Source organism: Aquarana catesbeiana, linkage group LG05 (assembly GCF_042186555.1).
Source record: "Aquarana catesbeiana isolate 2022-GZ linkage group LG05, ASM4218655v1, whole genome shotgun sequence".
NCBI lineage: Eukaryota > Metazoa > Chordata > Amphibia > Anura > Ranidae > Aquarana > Aquarana catesbeiana.
This window is the reverse complement of record NC_133328.1, coordinates 457,622,615-457,649,043: the sequence shown is the minus strand read 5'-3', so window position 1 is coordinate 457,649,043 and position 26,429 is coordinate 457,622,615. Positions and strand designations below refer to the sequence as shown.

The following is a 26,429-nucleotide window of genomic DNA, read 5'->3' as shown; positions in this document are numbered from 1 at the left end:
GATGTAATGACCTGTTTTTGGCCCGTAGTGGGTTCCAATAAATATTATATTTGAAAAAAATAAATAAATGACCAGCTGACAGGTCAGTGATTCTCTCATTAACAAAGGTGTCAGCGTTAATAAGGACAAGGCTGGAAATCACTCTGTAATACTGATTGAATTAGAACAGACTGGAAGCTTTAAAAAGGAGGGCAGTGCTTAAAATCATTGTTCTTCCTCTGTTAACCTTGGTTACCTGCAAGGAAACACATGCAGACATCATTGCTTTGCACAAAAAGGGATCCGCAGGCAAGGATATTGCTGTTACTAAGATTACACCTAAATCAACAATTTATCATTAATTTATCATCAATAACTTCAAGGTGAGAGGTTCAATTGTTGTGAAGAAGGCTTCAGGGCACTAAGTCAGTCCAGTAATCGCCAGTACTGTCTCCTACAGTTGATTCAGCTGCAGGATCGGGGCACCACGAGAGCTTGCTCAGGAATGGCAGTAGGCAGGCAAGTGCATCTGCACGCACATTGAGGCAAAGAGTTTTGGAGGATGGCCTGGTGTCAAGAAGGGCAGCAAAGAAGCCACTTCTCTCCTAAGGAAACACATCAGGGACAGACTGATATTCTGCAAAAGGTACAAGGATTGGACTGCTGAGGACTGGGGTAGAGTCATTTTCTCTGATGAATCCCCTTTCCGATTGTTTGGGGCACCTGGAAAAAAACCTTGTGCGGAGAAGAAACTGCGAGTGCTACCATCAGTCCTGTGCCATGCCAGCAGTAAAGCATCCTGAGACCATTCACGTCTGGGGTTGCTTCTCAGCCAAGGGACTGGGCTCGCTCACAAATTTTGTCTAAAAACACAGCTATGAATAAAGAATGGTACAAAAACATTCTTCCAGAGCAACTTCTCCCAACCATCCAAGAACAGATTGGTGACGAACAATGCCTTTTCCAGCATGATGGAGCACCTTGCCATAAGGCAAAGGTGTCTTGAAAAAGTATTCATACCCCTTGCTGTGCCCCCCACATGGCTTCTCGCTAACTGCAAATGGGACTTCTTCTGGCTTTCTCTTCTTGCCACTCTTCCATAAAGGCCAGATTTGTTGAGTACACGACTAATTGCTGTCCTGTGGACAGATTCTCCCACCTGAGTTGTGGATCTCTGCAGCTCCTTCAGAGTTACTATGGGCTTCTTTCTTGGCTGCTTCTCTGATTAATGCTCTCCTTCTCCGGCCTGTCAGTTTAGGTGGATGGCCATGTCTTGGTAGGTTTGCAGTTGTGCCATACTCTTTCCATTTTTGGATGATTGATTGAACAGTGCTTCGTGAGATGTTCAAAGCTTTGGACGAAACATACGTCAGGCTAGGCACGAAACAGCGGTGACGTCTGAGCACCCTTGGAGGGCGCTAGACAAACAAATGTTTCCATTTGAGACTATTTTATAATTTTTGCTGTAAGTAGAACTGTTAATAAACTGTGTGCTTTTAAAGAATGCCGCGCAATGAGTTTATTTTCTTCTTCCAAATGCACACTGTGTGACTGGACTCTGGAGTTCCCTTGATTGGCGATAGCTTTGGGGGATACACCTGTGGAATCTAACCAAGTAGGCTGAGCAGCTGATGCGGTTATACCCTTAGTGAGGGGTGAATACTCACTTATGCGCATATATAGACCTTGAGAGGTCTTAATATCTGGTAAGCAGATACATTTGCCCTATCTATCCTGTGGGGAGCACTGGGTTTCTTCACCGATTGAATATTGGATCAACACACTTTCAACTTCACGTTATGGATGTTTAGTTGGGATATTTGGACTATTATTATTTTTTTTCCATCTCATGTAATAGATGGACTTAAATGCACTTTATGTAATTAACCACTTCCCAACCAGCTACCGCCGCAGTTATACTGCGGCAGGTTGGCTCCCCTGGGCGAGCCGTCGTAGCTGTTAATCGGCTCTTTAAGACGCTGTAGCAGGCGCCCGCAGCATGTCCCCGGAGCCAGCGATCGCTCGTGACAGAGTGAGAACCGGGATCGGTGTGTGTAAACACACCGATCCCAGTTCTGTCAGGGGAGAGGAGACAGATCGTGTGTTCCTACTAAGTAGGAATAACAGTCTCTCCCCTTCTCTAGTTAGCCACACCCCCCCTCAGTTAGAAACACACACAGGGAACACAGTTAACCCCTTGATTGCCCCCTAGTGTTAACCCCTTCCCTGCCAGTGACATTTATACAGTAATCAGTGGCCATTTTTAGTTCTGATCGCTGTATAAATGTCACTGGTCCCAAAAGATCACCGCCATTACTAGTAAAAAAATATAAATAAAAAAAAATTGCCATGAATCTATCCCCTATTTTGTAGACGCTAAAACTTTTGCGCAAACCAATCAATATACACTGATTGCGATTTTTTTTACTAAAAATATGTAGAAGAATACATATCGGCCTAAACTGATGAAGAAATTTGTTTTTTTTTTGTTTTGTTTTTTTTGGCGGGGGGGGGGGGGTATTTATTATAGCAAATAGTACAAAATATTGTGTTTTTTTTTTTAAATTGTCACTTTTTTTGTTTATAGCACAAAAAAATAAAAACCGCAGAAGTGATCAAATACGACCAGATGGAAGCTCTTTGTGGGGAAAAAAAGGACATACATTTTGTTTGGGTACAACATCGCAAGACCACGCAATTCTCAGTTAAAGCGACGCAGCGCTGTATCGCAAAAAATGGCCTGGTCAGGAAGGGGACAAATCCTTCCGGGGCTGAAGTGGTTAAGACAGCGCAACACATTGATTCTAATTTTTTTTATAACCTAACCCTGCTTTAAACTTCTTCACAACTTTATCCCTGACCTGTCTGGTGTGTTCCTTGGCCTTCATGATGCCGTTTGTTCACTAAGGTTCTCTAACAAACCTCTGAGGGCTTCATAGAACAGCTGTATTTATACTGAGATTAAATTACACACAGGTGGACTCTATTTACTAATTAGGCCATTTCTGAAGGCAATTGGTTCCACTAGATTTTAGTTAGGGGTATCAGCGTAAAGGGGGCTGAATACAAATGCACGCCACACTTTTCAGATATTTGTAAAAAATGATGAAAACCATTTATCATTTCCCTTTCACTTAGCAATTATGTGCCACTTTGTGTTGGTCCATCACATAAACTACATTTATGTTTTTGGTTGCAACATGAAAAAATGTTGACAATTTCAAGGGGTATGAATACTTTTTTTTTAAAGGCACTGTAAGTGGCTTGAAGAATAAAAGATTGAAATCTTGGGTCCATGGCCAGGAAACTCCCCAGACCTTAACCACTTCAGTACAGGGAACTTATACACCTTCCTGCCCAGACCAATTTTCAGCTTTCAGCGCCCTCACATTTTGAATGACAATTGCACCGTCATGCGACGCTGTACCCAAACAAAATTTTTATTATTTTTTTTACCGACAAATAGAGCATTCTTTTGGTGGTATTTGATCACCTCTGGGATATTTATTTTTTCGGCTAAAAATAAAAAAAGAATGAAAATGTTGAAGTTTTCATTTGTTTATGTTTTTGTAAATAACATTGTAAATTAGTACGTTTTCTCCTTCAACGATTGGCACTGATGAGACAGTACTGATTGACACTGATAAGGTGGCACTTATATGCAGCACTGATAGGTGGCACTGATCAGAGGTGCTGGCAGGCATCACTGATGGGCACAGAGTGCCATCCTTAATGAGCAATTGCCATCCCTGGTGGCCATGGGTGGGCATCCTTGCTGGTCATGGGTGGCCATCCCCAGGGGGGCTGCACTGGTAATTAGTGCAGATCCCCCCATCAAGAGTGCAGCCGATCTGCTCTCCTCTACTCACGTCTGTCAGTGCGAGTAGAGGAAAAGCGAATACATGGCTTTCCCTGTTTACAGTGATTGGACACAGCTGATCACGTGGTAAAGAGCCTCCATCAGAGGCTCTTTACCTAGATCGGAGATGTGGTGTGTCAGATTGACACACCACCGTTCGCGGCTTATCCTGCTGGACATCATATGACACCCAGTCAGGATAACTGAACCACTTCCTGACCGTCATTCTGCTATAGGCCGGGCGGGAAGTGGTTAAAGAGTTTGTTAACCTAAAAAATAATTCATTTAAAAAAGGATCCCATTTCCTTAAAGCAGGTTATACAGCACAGTGTTTGTGTTGTGTAATATGGCCCTCTGTAACACCTGAAATACCTGGTTGATCCTGCCAGTTTCTACCCACCCCCCTGTAAACTGACCACTGTATATAATAGCTGCTAAGCCCTGACACCATGGTCAGTTTATATAACAATGTCATCCGCAGCCCTGCTCTGTCTTCTCCCCCCTCCCTGTCAGCTCTGTCCACTCCACGTATTTCCCCTCCTGCAGCTCTCATAATAAAACATGCTTGCAACAATCCCCTCTGCTATATTATTTTTTCTAAACAATACCACTGTGTACCTGATTTCATAGCGCCGATTAGCGCTCAAATGACTGGCCCCTGAATACCGCCTTGCTTCTCGTCAGCATTGGTTTCCAAGCCCCGCCCGCTGGAGCCGTCAGCTCGAGAGAGGAGGCCGGTCATGTGATCACCGATCGGCACTATAAAATCAGGTACACAGCAGTATTTAAAAAAAAAAAAAATGCACTGGGGACATTATTATTAAACATAGTGGAGGGGATTGTTGCAAAGTTGTTTCCATGTCTTAACCACTTTAATCTCATTGAGAACTTGTGGTCAATCCTCAAGAGGCAGGTGAACAAAAAAAAAATCCCACACATTGACAAACTCCAAGCATTGATTATGCAAAAATGGGCTGCCATCAGTCAGGATGTGGGCCAGAAGTTGATTGACAGCATGCCAGGGCAAATTGCAGAGGCTCTGAAAAAGAAGGGTCACCACTGCAAATATTGACTCTTTGCATAAACTTAAAGAGGTTGTAAAGGCAAAAGGTTTTTTATCTTAATGCATGCTATACATTAAAGGGATTGTAAAGTCTAATTTTTTTTTCCCTATAAAAATAGCAAATATGTTATACTTACCTGCTCTGTTGCAGAGGATTTGCACAGAGCAGCCCGGATCCTCCTCTTATCGGGGTCCCTGTTCTGTGATCCTGGCCCCTCCCTCCTGTTAAGTGCCCCCACAGCAAACAGCTTGCTATGGGGGCACCCGAGCAGAGTCACAGCTCCCTGCATCTGTTCAGACCACCAGGCCCCGCACCCTCTCCCCCTGATTGGCTAACCAATAGAATGCATTAAGATAAAAAAGCTTCTGCCTTTACAACCCTTTAAGATAAAAAGCCTTCTGTGTGCAGCAGCCCCCCCTCACACTAACCTGAGGTCCCTTTCTGTCCAGCAATGTCCACAAGTCCCTTGGCCGTCTGAGATTCTCCCTCCAGATTGGCTGAGACACAGCAGCAGCGCTATTGGCTGCCGCTGCTGTCAAAGTCAGCTAACCAGTCAGGAGAGAGAGGGGGCAGAGCTCCGTGACACAAGGAGCTGTGGTTCGGCTTGGGTGCTGTGGGGGCACTGAACAGGAGAGAGGGGTCAGAATCACAAAAGAGGGACTTGAGAAGAGGAGGATCTGGGCTGCTCTGTGCAAATCCACTGCAACAGAACAGGTAAGTATAATATGCTTGTTATTTTTATAGGAATAAAAATGAGCCTTTACAATCACTTTAATGAAATTGCCAATAAAAGCCTTTGACACTTATAAAAAAAAGCTTGTAATTATACTTCAGTATACCATAGTAACATCTGACAAAAAGATCTAAAAACAATGAAGCAGTAGACTTTGTAAAAATTAATTTGTGCAATTCTCAAAACTTGTGGCTGTGCTAGTAAAACTTGCTGGTGACACACATATTAAAGTGTATGCTATTCTAACATTTCATATTCCTGATGTGTCTGTTGTAGCATGTACTTGAATGAAAAAGTATCCAGCTCCAGCTCTCTTTGTATTGCTTCCTTTGGTGAAATACCTGGTGATTTTGCAAAACCCCCTGATTTCCTATTTTAAACTGACCACAGTAGGTAAGTGCATCCATCCCAGAATGGTCAGTTTTCCTCTACTTGAAAGCACATCCTGCCTGTAATCCAATGGTCAGACTTGTGCCGCCACCAACCCCTGCACAGCACTGCACTGGGAAAATCAGTGTACTGCTGCTTCTCTGCCTTGTGCAGACACCCCCCTGCAGTCTCCACCCCAACTCTCTAAGCTCTTATGCAGTTCAGAACAGAGATCATGTGATCTTGCCACCCCCCAAAACAGCTGCCCCTATGACAGTGTGTGGGGGATTCTCCTTCCCTGCAGCAGCTGTTACTTTTGAAATTGGTGTGGCTGTGCAGACTTTCGCCTGCGCAGCCGCGTTATTCATTCACAGAGATCTGGTGATGAAAAAACTACAATTGCGGCAGACTGACTTGGTAGTCAATGGAACACAAAGCTTGGAATTCACCACACGTAGTCCACTGACACTTCCCTTAGCTCTACAACTGAGAGCCTGTACCTCAGTATGGGCAGGGAGTTTGCAGGTGCCTGGCATTGCATCCCCAATTCACTGATCGCAGGCACAATGCTTAGCAGGCTCCTGTAAAAAAAAAAAAATGTAAATGCACATTTTTTTCCCCTGCAAAAATGTGTGCATTTAATATTTCTTTTAAAAGGTGAACTTTGCCTTTAACAGCTACTCTGTTTAACCGCTTGCCGACCAGTGCACGACGATATACGTCGGCACAATGGCACGGCTGTGCAAATGAGTGTACCTGTACGTCCCATTTAAGACATGGCATTGTGGGCGCCTGCCCGCCGTGTACTCCCTGACCGTGGGTCCCGCGGACTCGATGTCTGCCGGTGTCCCGCAATCGTGTCATGGAGCGTCAGAACGGGGAGATGCCCATGTAAACAAGGCATTTCCCTGTTCTGCCTAGTGACATGATAGGGATCTACTGCTCCCTGTCATCGAGAGCAGTGATCGCTGTCATGTCAGTGGTAGCCCCCCCCCCCAGTTAGAATCACTCCCTATGACACACTTAACCCCTTGATAGCCCCCTAGTGTTTAACCCCTTCCCTGCCAGTGTCATTTATACAGTAATCAGTGCATTTATAGCACTGATTGCTGTTTCAAAAATGTCCGATATGTCCACCATAATGTCGCCACGATAAAAAAAAAAAAAAAAAAACCTGCAGATCGCTGCCATTACTAAAAAAAAAAAAACAAACAAAAAAAAAAGCCATAAATCTATCCCTTTTGTAGACGCTATAACTTTTACGCAAACCAATCAAGATACGCTTATTGCGTTTTTTTTTTTTACAAAAATATGTAGAAGAATATATATCAGCCTCAACTGAGAAAGAAATTTGTTTTTTTTATATATTTTTTGGGTATAATTATAGCAAAAAGTAAAAAAAAATTGCTTTTTCAAAATTGTCGCTCTTTTTTTGTTTATAGCGCAAAAAATAAAAACTGCAGAGGAGATAAAATACCACCAAAAGAAAGCTCTATGTGTGGGGAAAAAAGGGATGTCAATTTTGTTTGGGTGCAACGTCGCACGACCGCAGTGCTGTATCTCAAAAAGTGCTCTGGTCAGAAAGTGGGTACATTCTTCCGGGGCTGACGTGGTTAAGCAAGAAGGTGTTGCAAACTGGTAATGTTTCTAGCCTATCTAAAAGACTGCTGTACATAACTTGATGATCATTTCACTTGTAGCAATTTACTGTTCCCACAGCTGAAAAAAACAAAAGCTTTGCAACTCATCTTAAAAAAGCTCTAAATGCAAACAAAAAGATACCTGCAAAAATTACCATTACTACCTTTGGTGCCTATACCACTGATCTTCAGTGCTCAACCAATAGGACTGTTCACGCTGCACACACAGGGCAATTATTGCACATTACTGTCAAAAGCCGCTGGTTTGGTATACATGTTGGCAGATATAGAATCTCTCATTTTACATAGTTACATAGTAGGTGAGGTTGAAAAAAGACACAAGTCCAACCTATTTTCTAAAAAATAATAGTCAAGTAATATGAACAATAATAATAAACAGTTTCACACAGCACCTTTCAGGCTGCATTCACATCTGAGCGTCTTCCTCTTGTAAAACGCCCAAAAAATGCTAAAAAAATGCTCAACAAGCAAAATCCCATTCATTTCAATGGCACCTGTTCACATCTGAGTGTTTTGTCACCTGAAGCAATATGCCTGAAAAACATCTTAAGTTTAAAAAGAACATGAGCTTCTTTGGGACAGATTACAGGCATTTTTCTGCTTTTTACATTGGTGACCAGTAAAAACGCCTGTAATCTGCCCCAAAGAAGCTCATGTTCTTTTTTGAGCTTAAGGCGTTTTTCAGGTGTTTTGCTTCAGGTGACAAAACGCTCAGATGTGAACAGGTGCCATTGAAATGAATAGGATTTTGCTTGTTGGGCATTCTTCGGACGTTTTATGAGCTGAAAACGCACAGGTGTGAATGCAGCCTTAAACTCAGATGGCCGGACTATTTTTGCAATTTTTCCATTGCTTTATTTTTTTTCCCTTATTTTCGGAAAGCACGACCAGCAGAATAAAAATAATTTGCTACCGATTTTTAGGGCCTCATAGTTGCGCTAAAGTTTATTAAAAGAATATTTTCACTACAAAATACTCCAAAGTCCTTATTAGCAGATAAAAGACCCCCCCAAACCATATATTTTCTGAAAGCACATGACCAGAAGAACAAAAAGAAGATGCTACTGATTTTTTTGCATCATATTTGCGAAAATGTTTATCAAATCAATATTTTCACAAAAAAATATACTAAAATCATCATTAGCAAATATAAAAACACAGCAACTTTAAAAAAAATCCTGCTCAATAAAAAAGTTTAAAATGTATTGAGTTAATATTTGTAAATTTTAAATTGCGCCTTTTTGCGAAATGGTGAAAACCAAATGTATGCAAAACTGTAAATAAGCACGTTTCTATAAAAAAAAACTGGAGGTTTTCATTTTTCAGCTTTCAGAGTTTGTAAAAGACACCCACCCCCATATATTTTCTGAAAGCACATGACCAGTAGAATAAAAAGAAGGTGCACCTGTAGGGGCACAAAAGTTGCACAATGCAAATGTTTATCATTATCTATTTTAACTAAAAAAAAAAAAAAAAAAAAAAAAAAGTACTAAAGCGTACGCCCATGGAGGGCCATATGGAGAGCAGTGTTTACCCGCACAGGGATGCACAGCACCCCCCACCCCCCACCCCTCTCTCATTCCTGACACTCACTGATCTCCCAGGCAGCAGCTGCAGCCGGCAGGAGGTGGTGGAGGGAGAGCTGGTCAGCAGCGCTACATATACCGGGCACTAGGGCTCAGTGAGAGGGGGTCACAGTGGGGGGGTTGTTTTTCAAATTAAGAAAGGGAGTTGGATCCTGACTGTCACTGATCTCCCGGGCAGCAGCTGCAGCCGGTGGGATGAGGTGTAGAGCTGGTCAGCAGCGCTGCACATACCGGGCGCAGGGTCACAGTGTGGGGGGGTTGCTATTTACATTTTTTTTTTTAGAATTGTTGGAGAGGCAGTTGGGGGGGGAACCGACAATTGCATTCAGCCAGGAGGGGGAGGGTTTAGTGCCTGGTGGGGTGAATGTGCTGGAGGGGGGGGGCATTTTAGAGGCGAGGGAAGCAGGTTGGGTGGAGGGACAATGTTTCTCAACTCCAGTCCTCAAGTACTCCCAACAGGTCAAGTTTTCAGGATTTACCTCAGATGAAAATGGCTGTTGTAATTACTAAGGCAGTGAAACTGATCAAATCATCTGTGCAAAATAATGGAAAGCCTGAAAACATGACCTGTTGGGGGCACTTGAGGACTGGAGTTAAAAAAAATTTGATCACTTTTATTGCTGTCACAAGGAATATAAATATAAAACAATTGTCAATATTCATGTGTTAGGTATTTTCTATAAGACCCCAAATGCCTCCTTTGCACTTAAAAGCATTGAAAACGCCAACTTTGGCTGTTTTGAATACTGCCATTTTTAAAAGCTGGCGCCTTTGAGGCTGGGTTCACACTAGTGCGAATTGGATATTGGTTTCTCCGCATCCAATTCGCATGACAGGAGATTGTGACCGGCTCTCTATGGAGCCGGTTCACATATCTCCGGAGCTGCTTGCACAGGAGTCGTATGCGTGTTTGGCTCCCTTTCAGGGAAGAATTCAGGCAAAAATTTGTCCCAGAAACAGAGACGCACTGAACTCCTGCTGCGAGCCGCATCCGTCTTAGATGTGAACCCAGCCTGAAGCTCCAGTAAATTGGAAGTGACGTCACTTTTCGGGTTTCTAGATCTGAGACCTTATCAAAGCCAAGTCCCCTCCCGCTGCTTATGATAAAGGTAGAGCAGCTGCTTAGCCGCATCGATTGTCATCACAAGAAAGCTGACTGTCGGCTCTAAAACACAGCACCGAGGCGATCAGCCTGGTACAACCACTTGTAGCAGAATGACATACAGGAAAGTGATTTTGCAGCAAGTGGTTAAAGGATAGGCTCAATTTTGGCAACTTGTAACTTGTGTAACAGGTGACTAAGCACCATCCCTCCACCTCATGACAACAGGTGGGGGGTTTCCCTTTCCCCCACAGCCACTGTCAAATTTTAAAATTGGTGTAGCTGTGTGGGGCTCCACCCACACAGCTGTGGCATTCATTCACAGAGATCTGTGAATACAATGAACTACAAGTCCTGTCTTCCACCGGGGCAAAAGGACTGTGAGGGACTGTGAGGGAGCTGATGAAGGTCCTCATAGTCCATTCACTCTTCCTGCAGTGCTGAAACTGACAGCCTGTATGGCTGTAAAGGTACAAAGCTGTAGGAAAAGAAAGCAGGAACCTCATATTGCATCCGTGATGCACTGATCATGGTTGCAATGCTCTGCAGACTCATGAAAAAAAAGCAGCACTTTTTTCATCTCCAAAAATATGCACATTTATACATTTTTTCAAAAAGGAGAAATTAAATTCTTAAACTGGTAAGGTGAATGAACATTTAAAAAGACTAAGAACTTAAAAAAAAAGACAAATTTTAAACAGGAAATTTCAGACAAAAAAAAAAAAAAAAAATATCATCAGATTACATATGCAAGCAAGGTAATGGATTTGTGAACATACCTGTTGAATATATTTTCACTTGCCGCGTACTTGTCCAACCTTCCAAGGGGGGTCAACATTTCATCTTGTGAGACAAAGTCCAGGGCTGAAGGTATAATAATCACATCAGACTCTGAGCTGTAGTCATCCACACCAACTATCAGAAACATCAGAAACATAACTTGAAAATCCAGTTACAGTACACTAGCAAAAAAAATGGTGTTCTGCTCAAAAAATGTATTACTGTGGACTACTCTGGGCAAAGAGCATCCCCAGCTGTGCCAGAATGACCTGGAGTGGCAACACATTAGTGACTTCTATGACTGCACACACCTGTCCAGAATGAGACCACACCATTCTGTAACAAAAGCATTACCTCAAATATGCTTGAATTTTTTAAAGTGGGGGGGAAAAAAAAAAAAAAAAAAAAAATCTTACTTTGGGTAAATGTCAATAAATTAAAGCCATGAAAAAAAAAAAATCCACCCTTGCAGTTGGGAGTTTATTGCTCATTTAGTCCAGGGGTAGAGGATTAAAGAAGAAATACTTTCCTTATTCCAGTGCTGTGACCATACCCCTGCAGCTGCACTCTAAGATACAACTGGCTCTGGTCACACTCCAGCCTCCTCAGCATACCATACAGGGTTTATATCCCTGTACCACTGTATGGTAATTGGACACTTCCCCTATGCAAACAGAGCCAGCTGCGAGAAATCAGATAAGTGAAACAGCCTTTTCATCTTTTCGCTAGACATCACAAGCAAATGAATCTTACAGTGCAGGGGGGGGGGTTGGTGGGGGGAATGCTTGGAGGGCACCACTGCAAGGGTGGAATTTTTTTTTCCCTGCAAGTCCAACTCAAGCCAAAAGTTCTACTATTCTACTTCTGTGCCCAAATTGGGTCGCATGTTGCCATTCACAAAGCTTAGCATACCTTAAAAATATTTTGACATTTCTGCTTACTTTTTTAATTGCTCCTTTCTTGAAGCTCCAGGACTGAAAAATCTTACTTAGCTTTGGCTTTCCATGAAGTGCTAAGGAGGGGCTGGAGAGTTATGTTTGCCATTATAAAATCTGCCTGTACTGTGTTGGCAGAATTACTCTATGAACAGTAAACCACCATTAATACATGTACCATGATAAATGCCAAGCACCATGTTTGACTTCCATCCACACTTTGGTTGGACAAGAGCTGCATAGAGTTGCTCGTAAATGGCTTTCATTTTCCAGCATTGACTGCTGGACAACGGTAGGTTGTACAGATGTCAAATATCCTGCTATGCAGTTATTAAAAAAGTACATGTGTTATATAGCCATTTAATGTTCATAGAGTGATTCCATTAGGGATGCACTGAAATTTCGGCAGCCGAAAAAAAACAAAATTGTGTTATCTGCATTTTGCCAATAAGAGAAAAGGGTGCCGATAATGGTCCCGAAAACAAGCGCAATTTTACCACGATTTTATTGTTAGTTTTTCATAGGTCATGTGACTCAAAAACTGCATCAAAAACTCAACACAGGTGCGTTCTTGCTGCGTTTTCCAAGCATTTCAACATGATGGTGTGTCTTTTTTTAACTGTCCAAAAATGCAGAAAGCAGGATTTTTAACACCAAAAAAGGAAGCACAATGGACCAGTGTGAAGACACACATAGAATTTAAAGTGATACATTTTTCTTGAGCTTTTCTTGCACACACAAAAAAAAAAAAGTGTACCAATAACGTGCGACAGTAAATTTATATTTATAATATTAATTTTAAAAAAATCTTATACAATACAAATATAAATATTATATATATATATATATATATATATATATATATATATATATATATATATATATATATATATATATATATATATTTTTTTTTTTTTTTTTTTAAAAACTCGTTTGCAGTTTTCGGCTGTGCATCCTGCATTTTCGGTACCAAAAATTTCCATTCGGTGCACCTCTAGATTCTATGGTAAACAAACTAGATATAAATAAATAGGAAACTTTCCTTTTTAAACGAGTTAAAGTGGAACTAAACCTACCAATTTAACCGTAAAAAAAAAAAAAAAAAAAAAAAATAGGATTTTTATAACAGCTTACCTGTAAAATAATTTTCTTGGAGTACATCGTGGGATATAGAGCACCATAGTAATCACTATGTGGTATATAGGCACCTTCAGGTGATGGACACTGGTTTTGGAAAAAACGATGGCAGGACAATATCTTGGTTCAGGTGAAAACCTGAGACCACTTTTGGCAAAAAAAAGTCTGGACGAGGGCGCAACACCACTCTGTCCTCATGAAAGATCAAGTATGGCTCTTTACAAGAAAGAGCAGCCAATTCTGAAACCCTCCTTGCTGAGGATATAGCAACCAAGAACACCAACTTCCTTGTCAGAAGGACTAAGGGAATATGTTGTATCGGTTCAAATGGCTGTTTTTGTAACACTGACAAAACTAAGTTCAAGTCCCTTTCGTTCTACTGTATGTTCTTACATGTAGTGTAATGACAATAGAGCTCGACTTGACAAGGGTTCAAAGGTCATCTAACTGGCGGATTAATCTGCATCACCCCTTGCATAAAACCCCGGACTAAAGAATGTATAGCAAACAGTCTTTGAAATAAGACCGATAAAGCCGAGACTTGGCCCTTAATAGTACTCAAGGCCAACTTCATCTCTACCCCTAATTGTAGAAAGGCAAGAATTCTGCCTATGATTTATGTCTGAGGGTGCCAACCCTTGGATTCACACCAGGAAACATAAGCCCTCCAGACTCTATAATATATAGTTCTGGAAGCTGGCTTCCTTGCATTAATCAAGGTAAAAATAACTGACCCGGAAAGCCCTTGTTTCTTTAGAATGTGCGTTTAAATAGCCAAGCCATTAAATTTAGTGTTGGTAAGGTAGGATGGAATATCAGACCCTGTGAGAGTAGGTCTGGCCGTAGTGGAAGAGACCATGGATTTTCCACCGCCATCTTTACGATTTCTGCATACCATGACTTTCTGGGCCATGCTGGTGCTACCAGAATTACCAGCTTTCTTTCCAGCTTGATCCTGCAAAGAAGTCAAGGCAGCAACTAAAAAGGGGGAAATGCATAGATCAGTGAGAACTGATCACACAGGGTCACCAACGCATCTGTTGTCTCTTGTCCTGGACACAAAGTTGACTAACTGCCAATTCTCTACTCCCGGAATGAAGACTGCCGATAGGCACAAAACATTCCTTTCTGCCCAAGTTAGAATATGGTTCACCTCTGTCTGCGCTGCAAGACTCTTGGTGCCCCCTTGGTGATTGATATAGGCCACCGCTGTGGCATTGTTGGATTGAATCCTGACAGGACAACCCCGTCACCTGGAAGTCCAGACCTTCAGAGGCAGACGCACTGCCTGAATCTCTAGGATATTGATGGGCAAGGTTCTTTCGGCTCTTGACCACTCTCCCTGGACAGTTGTCCTCTCTAGTGCTGCTCTCCAGCCTGAAAAGGCTGGCATCTGTCGTTACCACTTTCCAGATAACAGGTCTGAAGGATTTTCCTTTCAGTGGATTCTGGGTTAGTAACCACCAACTGAGGCTTTGGACACCCTTGGGGACAGGCGCATTGGCAAGTCTAAAGCTTGAATTGTTTTGTTCCAAGCAGACAGGATACTGTTTTGCAACAGTCTCAAATGGAGCTGGGCATAGGAAACCGCTTTGAATGAAGCCACCATCTTTCCTCCCAACCTCATGCAAAGGCGAATGGAGGGATCGACTTTTGACCTGACCATCCACACCAGCTCTCTTATGGAGTTGATTTTTGCCTGAGGCAAGAACAACTTTTTCTGGGCTGTGTCTATGATCAGACCCAAGTACTCCGGCCTTTTTAATCGGTTTTAAAGAAGATTTCTCTAGGTTGAGAATCCAACCCAAACTTTCCAGGTAACTGGTTGTAATGCGCACGCTCTGGTCCAAAGGAGCCACCGACTGGTCTATTAGCAATAGATCGTCTAAGTACGCCAAGACGGTTATGCCCTGTGCCCTTAACCTGGCTAGAGGTGGGGCCAGGACTTTTGTAAACACCCGGGGTGCTGTAGCTAGCCCGAAGGGCAAGGCTACAAACTGGAAATGCTGCTGTTCTACCTCGAATCGCAGAAACCTTTGGTGAGCAGGAAATATAGGAACATGCAGATATGCATCCCTTATGTCGATAGATGCCAGAAGTTCTCCTCCTTGTAGGATAGAAACCACTGACCTGATTGACTCCATGCGAAAGGAGCGGATCTTCAGGAACTGATTTAGATTCTTTAGATCTAGAATGGGTCTGACATCTCCATTTGGTTTTGGTACTGTAAACAGGTTTGAATAAAACCCCAAACCTGGCTCTACTGTGGGGATTTGTATGATCACCCCCGAGCCATTAATTGGTCTAGTGCCCGAAACAGAGATTGCCTTTTCCCTGGATCTTTGAGAACGTTTGACACAAGACGGTGGAAAGTCCAGAGATTCCAGCTTGTACCTCAGAGTTAGCGTGGAGATGACCCATCTGTCCTGAATTTCCTCTTGCCAGGCTTGTGAAAACTGCAGAAGTCTTCCCCCCACCCTGGCGAGGGGGGGTGCCTCTTCATAAGGAGGCTTTAGGATTCTGCTTTGCAGGTTTCTGGCCCCAGGACTTTTTGAGCCTGGACCTGACCCTGAGGTTTTCCTCTAGAGTCTGACAGTGGAGGCCGTCAACACTGCCTAGAGGCGGAAGCCCCTGGCGTAGGAGAAAGAGCCAGTTTAAATGAAGGGCGTTTATACTTTCTTTTGACTGGCAAAATAGTACTTTTCCCACTAGAAATTGTTTGGCTGCATTTGTCCAAATCATCCCCAAATACCCGATCCCCATGAAAAGGGAACCCAGTCAGGAGCTTTGTACATGGTGCTTCGGCTGACCAATTTTTTAACCACAGCATTCTATGCATGTGTACTAGCATAAGCGTAAGGCGGGACGCCTGGTGAATAGACTCTTTAATGGCATCTATGGCAAAGCATAATGCTTTTGGTAGTGCGGCCAAATCCCAGGCTTTTTGTGCAAGAACCTCTTTAAGGGCCTGTCTAAATTGGTCCTTTAGGGATTGACAGACGCCTATTGCAGCAACTGCAGGCTGAGTAATGGCACCTGCCAAGGAAAAAGCAGATTTTAACAGGAATTCCAACCTTTGATCTGTTGGATCCTTAAGCATTTGTGCATTGTCTACTGGACAAGTCAGACTTTTAGTCACACTGGAAATCGCAGCGTCAACTGCTGGTACAATAGAGAACGAAAAATCTCTTTGGAGGAAAAAAATGCTTATCCGGGTGATCTCATTCAGCATAAATAAGCTGTTCTAGTAATGCATGGACAGGAAACGCATGCAAAGGCTGTGAAGGTTTTAAGGAACCCAAGGAAGAAACCGAGCTTCAGCTGACTCAGTTAGGGGTAGCATGAAATTAGAACGAACCATCTGCGTAAGAGATTGTATCAGCAACTTCTCAGATTGCGAGGCTGAAAAAGGCTCACGTACCGTTGTTTCACCCGCAGAGGAGTCATCGGTTTGTCTTTCCTCCTGATCGCCTGAGGGTAACACCTCATCCTGTGCCCACTGTTCCCCTTGCAAAGGGTCTAAGGTGGGGGAGGGGGTTCTAGCACACTTCCTATCCATTTGAATGGAGGATGCGATTAAAGCCGCTAATCTTCCTTCTAGGCCATGCAGGGCAGACGAAAATGCCTCTTCAGTCACGTATACAGGGGCTGAGATGAGAGAAGCAGCTACACCACCAATTTGTTCCAATGACTCACTCTGGCTTGCCATAACTGGTATTTTCAGGCTAGGATGACAGCGTGGAGACACGACTGGAGTTCCTAATGCCTGGGGGTGAAAACTTTGGCTTTTTGTGGTGTCTTTTTTAGTACGCATAGTCCTAAGCACAAAAGCAGAGGTACTATTAAATTGCACTAATTGCTGAGCATAGTCTGACAGTATAATGCCGCTATACAAGTCCAGCCTAGTGCTAGGAAAAAATGTCCTTCCCATATTAGGAATGCCACTTGCAGCCCTTACGTGCCCCACCGCTCCTGTGTCCCGAGTGTTAGCCTGCTTGCTCCTCCTCGCTATCAGCTGAAGAGAGACTGCTCCAGCTGATCTTTAAGTCTGTGCTTGTGCCGTGCGTCCCCGTAGACATTACACGGCGCAGCAACTAGGCCCCGCCCCCTCCTTTTCATTTGAAAAATATTCTCCTGCGGACGGCTTACAGGTCCGCAGACCCAACACAAGGGGGGGGGAGGCAGAGCCCATCCACAAGCAGGCAGAGGAACAAACTGTTGGAACAAAACTCGGGACCTCCCCCCCCCCCCCATGGGGTGGGGGGGTATTACAAGGGGGGGTACAACCACCGCTGATTCCCTAACCCTTCTGGTCCCTTCAGGGGGGGAGAAAAGTGTCTGGCAGATCCCTTACCTTAAGAGGAATCCCCAATACCCCTGTGCAAGCTGCTGCGACCACACACAGACTGACACTGAGCTGAAGACAACAGATTAAGGTATGTGCATATACACCCTCTAGTGGAGTTTTAAGGCATGACATTTTTCCTTAAAAAAGAAATCGTAGGTGGACTTTTTAGTTCCTAAGTTTCTTCACTTACCTTATCCCCGCCACAGGATTTGCTGATTTAACAGTCAATCCAACATCACAGCGGGCTGCGTTTAGCAAACCTTCAAGGACTGGGTCCGTTTTTATCGGGTTTCCACTTCCTTGAACCTGTAAGCACCCCGCCAGAAAAACTTTAGGTAATGTAGCATGAACAAAGCTCTGGGTCCTGGGGGCCAGCCCTGCAAAGAGAGGCGTTACAGGCAAAACTTCATGCTTCGTATACGAGGCCCAAGTACCATCCACTTTGGCCTCAGTGGCACTTTGGATGGATCCGGTCCATGGAGGCTATTTAAAAACAGCAAGGATCCCTACTGGAGCTCCTCAGAGCACATCTTCACTCATGACCAACACCTTAGACACTGGCGAAAAAAACTGAGGTACTCCATGTAGGAGGAGGGGTTATATAGGGAGTGAACTTCCTGTATTTGGTATACCAGTGTCCATCACCTGAAGGTGCCTATATACCACATAGTGATTACTATGGTGCTCTGTGTCCCATGATGTACGATAAAGAAAAAAAATTGCCGGTGTTCTATCAGATTACCGCTACCCATCAGGATTGTATAATGGAAGTGACGTTCTGACCAAGAAATACTTACTGCGCATGCGCTATGCATTCCAAGGTGATATGCGTTCCAAACACTTCATGATCTGACGGGTAGAGGTAATCTGATAGAACACCCATGCGAACATTTTACTACACCCAGCTACGTCTTTAATTTCAGAGTAATTTTAGCAATAAAGTGAGTCTAAATAAATATAGTATACTCACATCTGTGATGCGGCTTGGATGTTTAATTTTGACCAACATGGTCTCCGCCACCTTACTACTGCAGGCGTCCAGCTTCTTTCAAAATGTAACATCAAAACAGCATCACAGATGTCAATATACTATAGTTATATATGCTCACTTTATTGCTAAAATTACTCTGAAATTCAAGATGTAGCTGGGTACAGCAAGATGCCCGCATGGGTGTTCTATCAGATTAGCGCTAAAAGTCAGATCATGAAGTGTATGGAACGCATAGCGCATGCACAGTATTTCTTGGTCAGAACGTCGCTTCTGTTACACAATGTGATGGGTAGCGGTAATCTGATAGAACACCGGGTATGTAACTGTCACATTTGCTTGCGCTTTCAACCAAACCATCAAATGGCTGGAGTCATAACTGATCACATGTGCAGCACCATGGCAACTGCAAATCAAACAGAGGCTAAGGCTGGGTTCACACATGTGCAGCTGCAGTTTGCAGTCCAGTGCGTTTCTGTTCACAGGTTCAGGTGCAAATTATTACCTGAATTTGCACCTGAACTGGACCCAAAAACGCACAGGATACTTTTTAAACTTGCACCGTGGCCACCCCGCACATGTGTGAACTGGCTCCATTGAAAGTTGGTCACATTTACATGTTATGCGAAATGTATGGCATTAACGCTTCCAATTTGCATATATGTGAACCCAGCTTAAATGAAAAAGGATAGGAGGGTTTAGTTCTGCTTTAAATCAACATTGACTATTTTTAATCCTTATGCTGCTAGCATAAGGAAAGTATATTCTATTTGCTTGAAATAAACTTTTTTTTTTTTTACATTTATTCAGTTGCTTCCTGGTTTCCATGCCTAAGCAAATACATCCCAAGAATCTACAGGAGGGGTCAAGATGGTTGCAGCCAGAAATTCAAGGGGGTGTTTTTCAAAGTGATTTTTCAATGAAAATAAAAGCATGGAGACACAGATAGATGAGTTTTGTTTGATTAAGAACAATTAATGTACTTTTGGTTTGTGGTCCTCAGATGTAGTGTAGATCCGCTTTAAAGTGTACTGTGTAAATTGGAACACACAACAAAATCTTCTAAAAGGGGTTTTCTCAAATTTGACTGAAAGGTGGAAATACACCTCAAAAACTGTCAACTTTTTGGATTGCCGTCTGTGTCTTCATTTGGAGACTCCCCAAGACAGAATGGGAAGTGTGGGAAAAACCCTCCAACAGAGCTACTGGAAGCAATACAAATACTGTATATTGCAAGTCAAGTTTTAGAACCTCTGTCATGCTTTTATTGTGTTCCTCATTAGGGTGTCCAGATGGTGTATGTAAAGTTAAAGAGGGTCTAACCCTTTCCAGTGTCTAAAACAAAAAAAATGTTTGGAGTATAAAGGGCATTAAACACATGAAGGGGCATTGAGATCATCATTTTATATAAGCTTCCAAATGTTCCAACTTCATAGAAAAATAAAAACCCAGATATGCCTTTTAACCGCCTCGCGCCTGCGCTATAGACGAAAGGAGTCTACAGCACGGTGTTCAATTGCCAGGAGGGTGTCCCTGGACATCCTCCCATTTACATCCTCCCTGCGTGCCGCCACAGGCGCACATCGGGGGAAATCTGTGTTGGCCGTGTCCAAGGGACACAGCCAATCACAGATTGTGCTAAATGCCCAATCACAGCGGCCATTTAGCACTCGATCTGAGTGTCCAATAAAAGATGATCTCATATGTAAACAAATGAGATCATCTCTCATCGCCGGCTCTCCCTCCTCACACAGAGACAGCGTGTGAGGAGGGAGAGCGACCTCCGGCTGCAGCGTGAGTGTGAACACAAACACAGTGCCCACACACACAAACACATGTCCCCAGTGCCACCTGCCCCCAGTGCCACCTGTCAGTGTCACCAGTGCCACGCCTTAGTGCCACCTGTCACCAGTGCCACCTGTCACCAGTGCCACGCCTTAGTGCCACCTGTCACCAGTGCCACCTGTCACCAGTGCCACGCCTTAGTGCCACCTGTCACCAGTGCCACGCCTTAGTGCCACCTGTCACCAGTGCCACGCCTTAGTGCCACCTGTCACCAGTGCCACGCCTTAGTGCCACCTGTCACCAGTGCCACCTGTCATTAGTGCCACGCCTTAGTGCCACCTGTCATCAGTGCCACGCCTTAGTGCCACCTGTCATCAGTGCCATGCCTTAGTGCCACCTGTCATCAGTGCCACATCAGTGTCACGTGTCATTGTCCTGATGCCCCAGGGCCTTCAAAATTGTAATAGGTAGTCAACAAGTTAGATGTGAAATTTATGCTCCTAGAACACGTGGTGGTGCTCCCTGCATGTTGGGCCTCTCTATGTGGCTAGGCTGTGAAAAAGACACATGTGGTATCGTAATACTCAGGAGGAGTAGCAGAATGTATTTTGGGGTGTTATTTGTGGTATACACATGCCATGTGAGAGAAATAACCTATTACAATGACAATTTTGCAAAGAATTGTGGGAAAAAAATGACATCAAAAACCTCACCATGCATCTTACTAAATACCTTGGAATGTCTACTTTCAAAAAAGGGGTCATTTGGGGGGTATTTGTACTTTCCTGGCTTGTTCGGGTCGCAAGAAATGAGATAGGCCACTAGTACATCAGGTGTGATCAGATGTGATCAATTTTTTATGATTTGCACCACAGCTTGTAGACTATAACTTTCACAAAGACCAAATAATATCCACTAATTTGGGTTATTTTTACCAAAGATATGTAGCAGTATAAATTGTGGCCAAAATGTACGAAGAAAAATTAATAATTTGCAAAATTTATTACAGAAACTAAGAAAAATGCGGGGTTTTTTTTCAAAATTTTCGGTCTTTTTTCATTTATAGCACAAAAAATAAAAAACCCAGAGGTGATCAAATACCACCAAAAGAAAGCTCTATTTGTGTGGAAAACAGGACAAAAAAAAATAATTTGGGTACAGTATTACATGACTGATAAATTGTCAATCTAAATGTGAGAGCACCGAAAGCTGAAAATTGGTCTGGGCAGGAGGGGGGTTTAAGTGCCCAGTAGGCAAGTGGCTAATCAAAATTTTCATTCAGTATGCATGCCTTATGTTCCTTTACTTGCTTTACAAGAGGTTATAACAACATATTGCTCTGAATGTTGTGCAAACCTTTGTCCAAGGCAGCTTTGACTTCACCGATGGACATTTAATTATGCAGCATTTGTAAAAACAAAACAAAAAAAAAAAAAAAAAAAAAAAAAAAAAAACACATGGCACCAATTAGAGGCTACAGACTAACAGTCTTCCCCCTTGACAAAAACCTTACCAAACCAAAACGTCTCCTTCCAAATACCTAGCAGGGTCCCTTTAGTTTTAACAAAGCACACTTTTTATTTGCAGGGGTTAAAGCATCATCATTAATTTTATAATTAATTTATTCAAAAAAAACATCAAATGCTAGAAGCAAGCTAAACTAAAATAAAACCCACATTCCCTTATCATTCAGGGATACAGTATGTATAGTAGAGCTGCACTATTAATCAGAAAAAAAAAAAACGCAATCTCTGTTCAACCCCCCTCACGATCTTAATCCAATATTTCCCCGATTCTAGGTAACAAGTGCAGAGCAGTTCTCTTTTCAGAGCTTAAAAAAAAAAAAAAAAAAAAAAAAAAAAAAAAAAAAAAAAGGTTGGCAAATGTTAGCAACATTCCTCAGCTGGGAGATCAAGAGAAACATTGTAACATTTCGTTCTTTTATTAGATCAAAAGGGAAGAACTTCCGTTCTTGAGGTCAGTTTAACCATTTAAAAAGACTTAAGCCCCGTACACATGATCGGACTTTCCGACAACAAAACCATGGAATTTTGTTAGAAGGTTGTTGCCTTCAACTTGTCTTGCATACATACGGTCACACAAATGTTGGCCACCAATTACGAACACAGTGACGTACAAGACGTACGACAAGCCGAGAAAAAGGACGTTCAATAGCCAGTGCAGCTCTTTCTGCTTGATTCCGAGCACGCGTGAACTTTTGTGCACGGACTTGTGTACACACGATCGGAAATTCCAACAATAAAGTTTTTTTGGCGGAAAATTTGAGAACCTGCTAGCCAACATTTGTTGGCGGAAAGTCCGCCAACAAATGTTCGATGGAGCATACACATGGTCAGACTTTCAGCCAACAAGCTCACATCCAACATTTGTTGTTGGAAAATCCGATCGTCTGTACAGGGCATAAGCCTTTTTCTGACACTTGTTGCTTACAAGTAAAAATCTGTATTTTCTGCGAGAAAATAACGTAGGACCCCCAAAGAGATCTATCTATAGCTATAGTTTTTTTTAGCAAAGACCCTCGAGAATAAAATGGGGGCTGTTGCAATATTTTATGTCACACTGTATTTGCACAGCGGTACTTTAAACACAATTTTTTGGGAACAAAAAACACTTCAACGAATTAAAAGAAAACTAAACTGTAAAGTTAGCCCAGTTTTTTTGTAGAATGTGAAAGATGTTAAGTCGAGAATCGTGATCTTTATTCTAAGCAAAAAAATTGTGATTCTCATTTTAACCAGAATCGTGCAGCTCTAATGTATAGTACAAAGTGACATTCTTAGTTTTGAATAGTAGGGAGAGGATTAAGCCCTCGTCAGATTACCATTTTCAGTCTGTGTCACATTGATGAGATTTTCCTTCACTTTCTGTCCTAGAGACACAACAGAAAGTGAGAGGAAATCTCTACAAAGTAAAAGGGGAATTCCACTGCTGCCACTAGAGTAGAAGTGTCCACATTGGAAGATTTGCCCTCACCCTTGTTTTGTTGACAACTCTACATGTTTGAATTTCTCATTACTTTCATGGGTCGACAGGAAAAAGATAGGGAATCTCACTAGAAGACACAGACCACAAAAAAAAAAAAAAAAATACTGGAGGTTCTAATACTTCCCTACTCTATTGAACACTTGAAGTTTGGACTATACATACACTTTAAGGCCTTGTTCAAATGGGGCAAATGCCTGTGAAAGGTTGCGTTTACCCACATGAGGATGCACAGGTGCTTCGTGTATCCCTGTGTATAGGTAGTCCCATTGATGTCAATTGGTACGCAGCAGCTGCATTCGGGGCCATGTATCTGCACAGATGTCAGGATGGGATCAGTGTCTGTGTAGCGCATGCAAGTCAATTGAAATCAATGAGAGTGCCTGTATGGAACACCTGTGCATCCCTGGGGGTTAACACAGCCCTCCATGGGCCTACGCTTTAGTAAAGCCTTTTTCCTTCTTTATCTGCTGCTATTGGGTTAGAGCAGTGATGGTGAACCTTGGCACCACAGATGTTTTGGAACTACATTTCCCATGATGCTCATGCACTCTGCAGTGTAGTGGAGCATCATGGGAAATGTAGCTCCAAAACATCTGGGGCGCCAAGGTTCGCCATCACTGGGTTATAGGCTTAGTCCCCACAAGGAACGAGACTGCGATCTACCCCAACACCCTCATTCCATAACAGCATTTTCGCGTCTCGGCCTTTTGGCCATGATCAAGTGCCTCATCGACTTTAGCCCTTAGGGGTGTCCCTGCTGCCCAGCTGGGACATTGATAGGCACTTTGATCTACCCAAGCCACTTGGTCCTTGTGGGCCGAGCCTTCCTAAAGGAAGCATGTAGTACAAAACAAAATTGTAGGCTATCAATGACCTAATAATCTGATTGTCTCCGGCCTCAATTTTGAGTTCCCGACAAAAAAAAAAATAAAAAGTAAAAAACAGATATGCAGGACGTAAAATCCAAACTCCAACACTCCGATATGCATACTTGTTCCGGGTCACAAAGAAATCATTGAAGCCACTGGATCAGCATGAGTGGAAGAAAACTAATGTTTCAAAAAGGAGAGGTCATAGCACAAATTTCTACCTAGAACGTTTCAAAACATTTAAAATTACACACCAAACTGCCACAAAGAATTCATCTTTTAGACAGATCAAAATGAGTAGCCATTAAAAGAGTAGGCTTGAATAGCCAGCATTAGGAAGACATCTGTTTCCTACAGAGAAAGCAAAGCTTCTCCTAAACCGTGCAAAAATATTGTGCCATAAAAGCAGAGCAAGCATTCACCATTTTTTTGCACGTGAATTACAGTATATTTTGTATGTACATCTTGAAATCCTTCATGGTATTTATTTAAACAAACAAAAAAAAAAAAAAAAACACACCTAACAGAGGCTTTAAGTTTAAGCCTTCTCCAATGTATCCCAAAACATCTGGATTACTGGTTTAAACTTGTTATTTAACCACATTTTAAATTTTTAGTGTACAAAATCTTTTCATGTATAGCAGATTTTCACATGGCCTAACATGGTAAAAACTTCTACCAGACTGTAATTTATACTCCTGACAAGACCTTTCTCAATATCTTTGAGTGAGTCACACCATGAACCAGGAAACAAGATCACAAAGCAAACATTAAAATTAGCCATAGGAGACACTTAGACATGTGAAGGAAGGACTAGGTGGACACAGACAGAGCAACAGAGGTATTTAGGAAAACATAGTCCTCTAATATGAGAAAGTAATTTACACATAAAGCCTAGGTTCACACTGAGCTGCGGGAATGAAGCTGTGCGAGTTCAGCTGAACTCGCGCGATTTCACTCCCGCATGTCAATCCCGATTTCAGCGGCAATTTCACAGACATCTGTGCAGGTTTCTGCCAGTGGAGATGTGAATGGAAATCGCAAGCTTAAATCGCAAAAAGTAGTACAGAAACTACTTTTTGAAATCGGTGCGGTGTCGCACCAATTAGGACGGCGCCATTGCCGGCAATTGCCGCCGATTTGACATATGTCAAATCGCATGTCAAATTGCACCAGCGTGAACCAGGGCTTACTGGTTCACTGGCATCCGATCCAATCTTGTCCACGAAAAACAGACAGATGGGCATTCCCAATCTGTCCGGAGGATTGGATGACAGGCAGTCCGTTTCCATCTGACAGCCCCATAGAGAACAGCAGCCTGTGTCCGTGTCTGCTCTGCATCAGGGGAGCAGACACCGACCTGCCATCCACCATCTGCCTGCTCAGCAGGGATAGGTGGAGAGATCCCCTGCTGAGTGGGCAGATCCGCTGGCAGACTCCACCGCTGTGAAAGGGCACTTAGCCCTCGTTCACACTGAACACGGGTTTGAGTTCAGCTGAACAATTTTAAACCCGCATTTCAGTGCGAGTTCAGGGGCGACTTGAAAGATATCTAAGCGGGTTCATGCACAGATCTTTATTGAAAGTGCCCCCGAATGCGCCAAAAGTAGTGTGGGAACTACTTTTGGAAATCGGTGTGGCATCGCACCGATTGGGACAGTGACATTGCCAGAAATAGGCTGTGAATTGGCACATCAAGTCACGCCGATGTGAACGGGGGCTTAAGATTAATTGGTTACTTGCTACTCCGCTAATAGCCCTGCAAACAAAACAAAAACATAAAAAAAAAAATTATGATTTTACCCTGCCACAGCTTAAACATTTGGCGGGATTTGGGGTTTAAAGAGCAAGTAAACCCTGATGAGTTTTACTTCCTCTTTGTTCCCCTGCAAAGTAAAAGCATAACGGGCTAGTATGCATCGCATACTAGCCCATTATGTTACACTTACCTGCAAATGAAGCCCGCAATGTCCCCGTTTCCTTCTGAGGCCATGGACTGCGGCTCTGTGACTGGCCGGAGTCACTTGATGTCACTCCCGCGCATGCACGCGGGAGCCGACAGTCACAGCACGGGCCCTATAAGAACGACACGATCATGCCCTTTTTGTGTGCATGCGCCGATGACGTCGGCGCAAGCATAGATGGTAACTATCTCCTAAACTGTGCAGGTTTATGAGATATTTCCAGTACCTACAGGTAAGCCTTGATGTAGGGAAAAGTGGTGTGTA

General features: G+C 43.0%; 1 protein-coding gene across 7 annotated transcripts in view; it reads right to left on the bottom strand.

Annotated features, from left to right (window-relative positions):
• PPP4R1 (protein phosphatase 4 regulatory subunit 1) overlaps positions 1–26,429 on the bottom strand; it is a 152,865-nt gene that overhangs the window by 108,686 nt on the left and 17,750 nt on the right. For 4 of the 7 annotated variants that reach the window (XM_073631341.1, XM_073631342.1, XM_073631344.1 and 1 more), the window contains exon 3: positions 11,133–11,268. In XM_073631341.1, coding sequence (XP_073487442.1) covers positions 11,133–11,268 — 136 coding nt within the window. The remainder of the gene's footprint in view (positions 1–11,132; positions 11,269–26,429) is intronic. The other 3 variants (XM_073631343.1, XM_073631347.1, XM_073631346.1) reach the window with 1 other exon arrangement.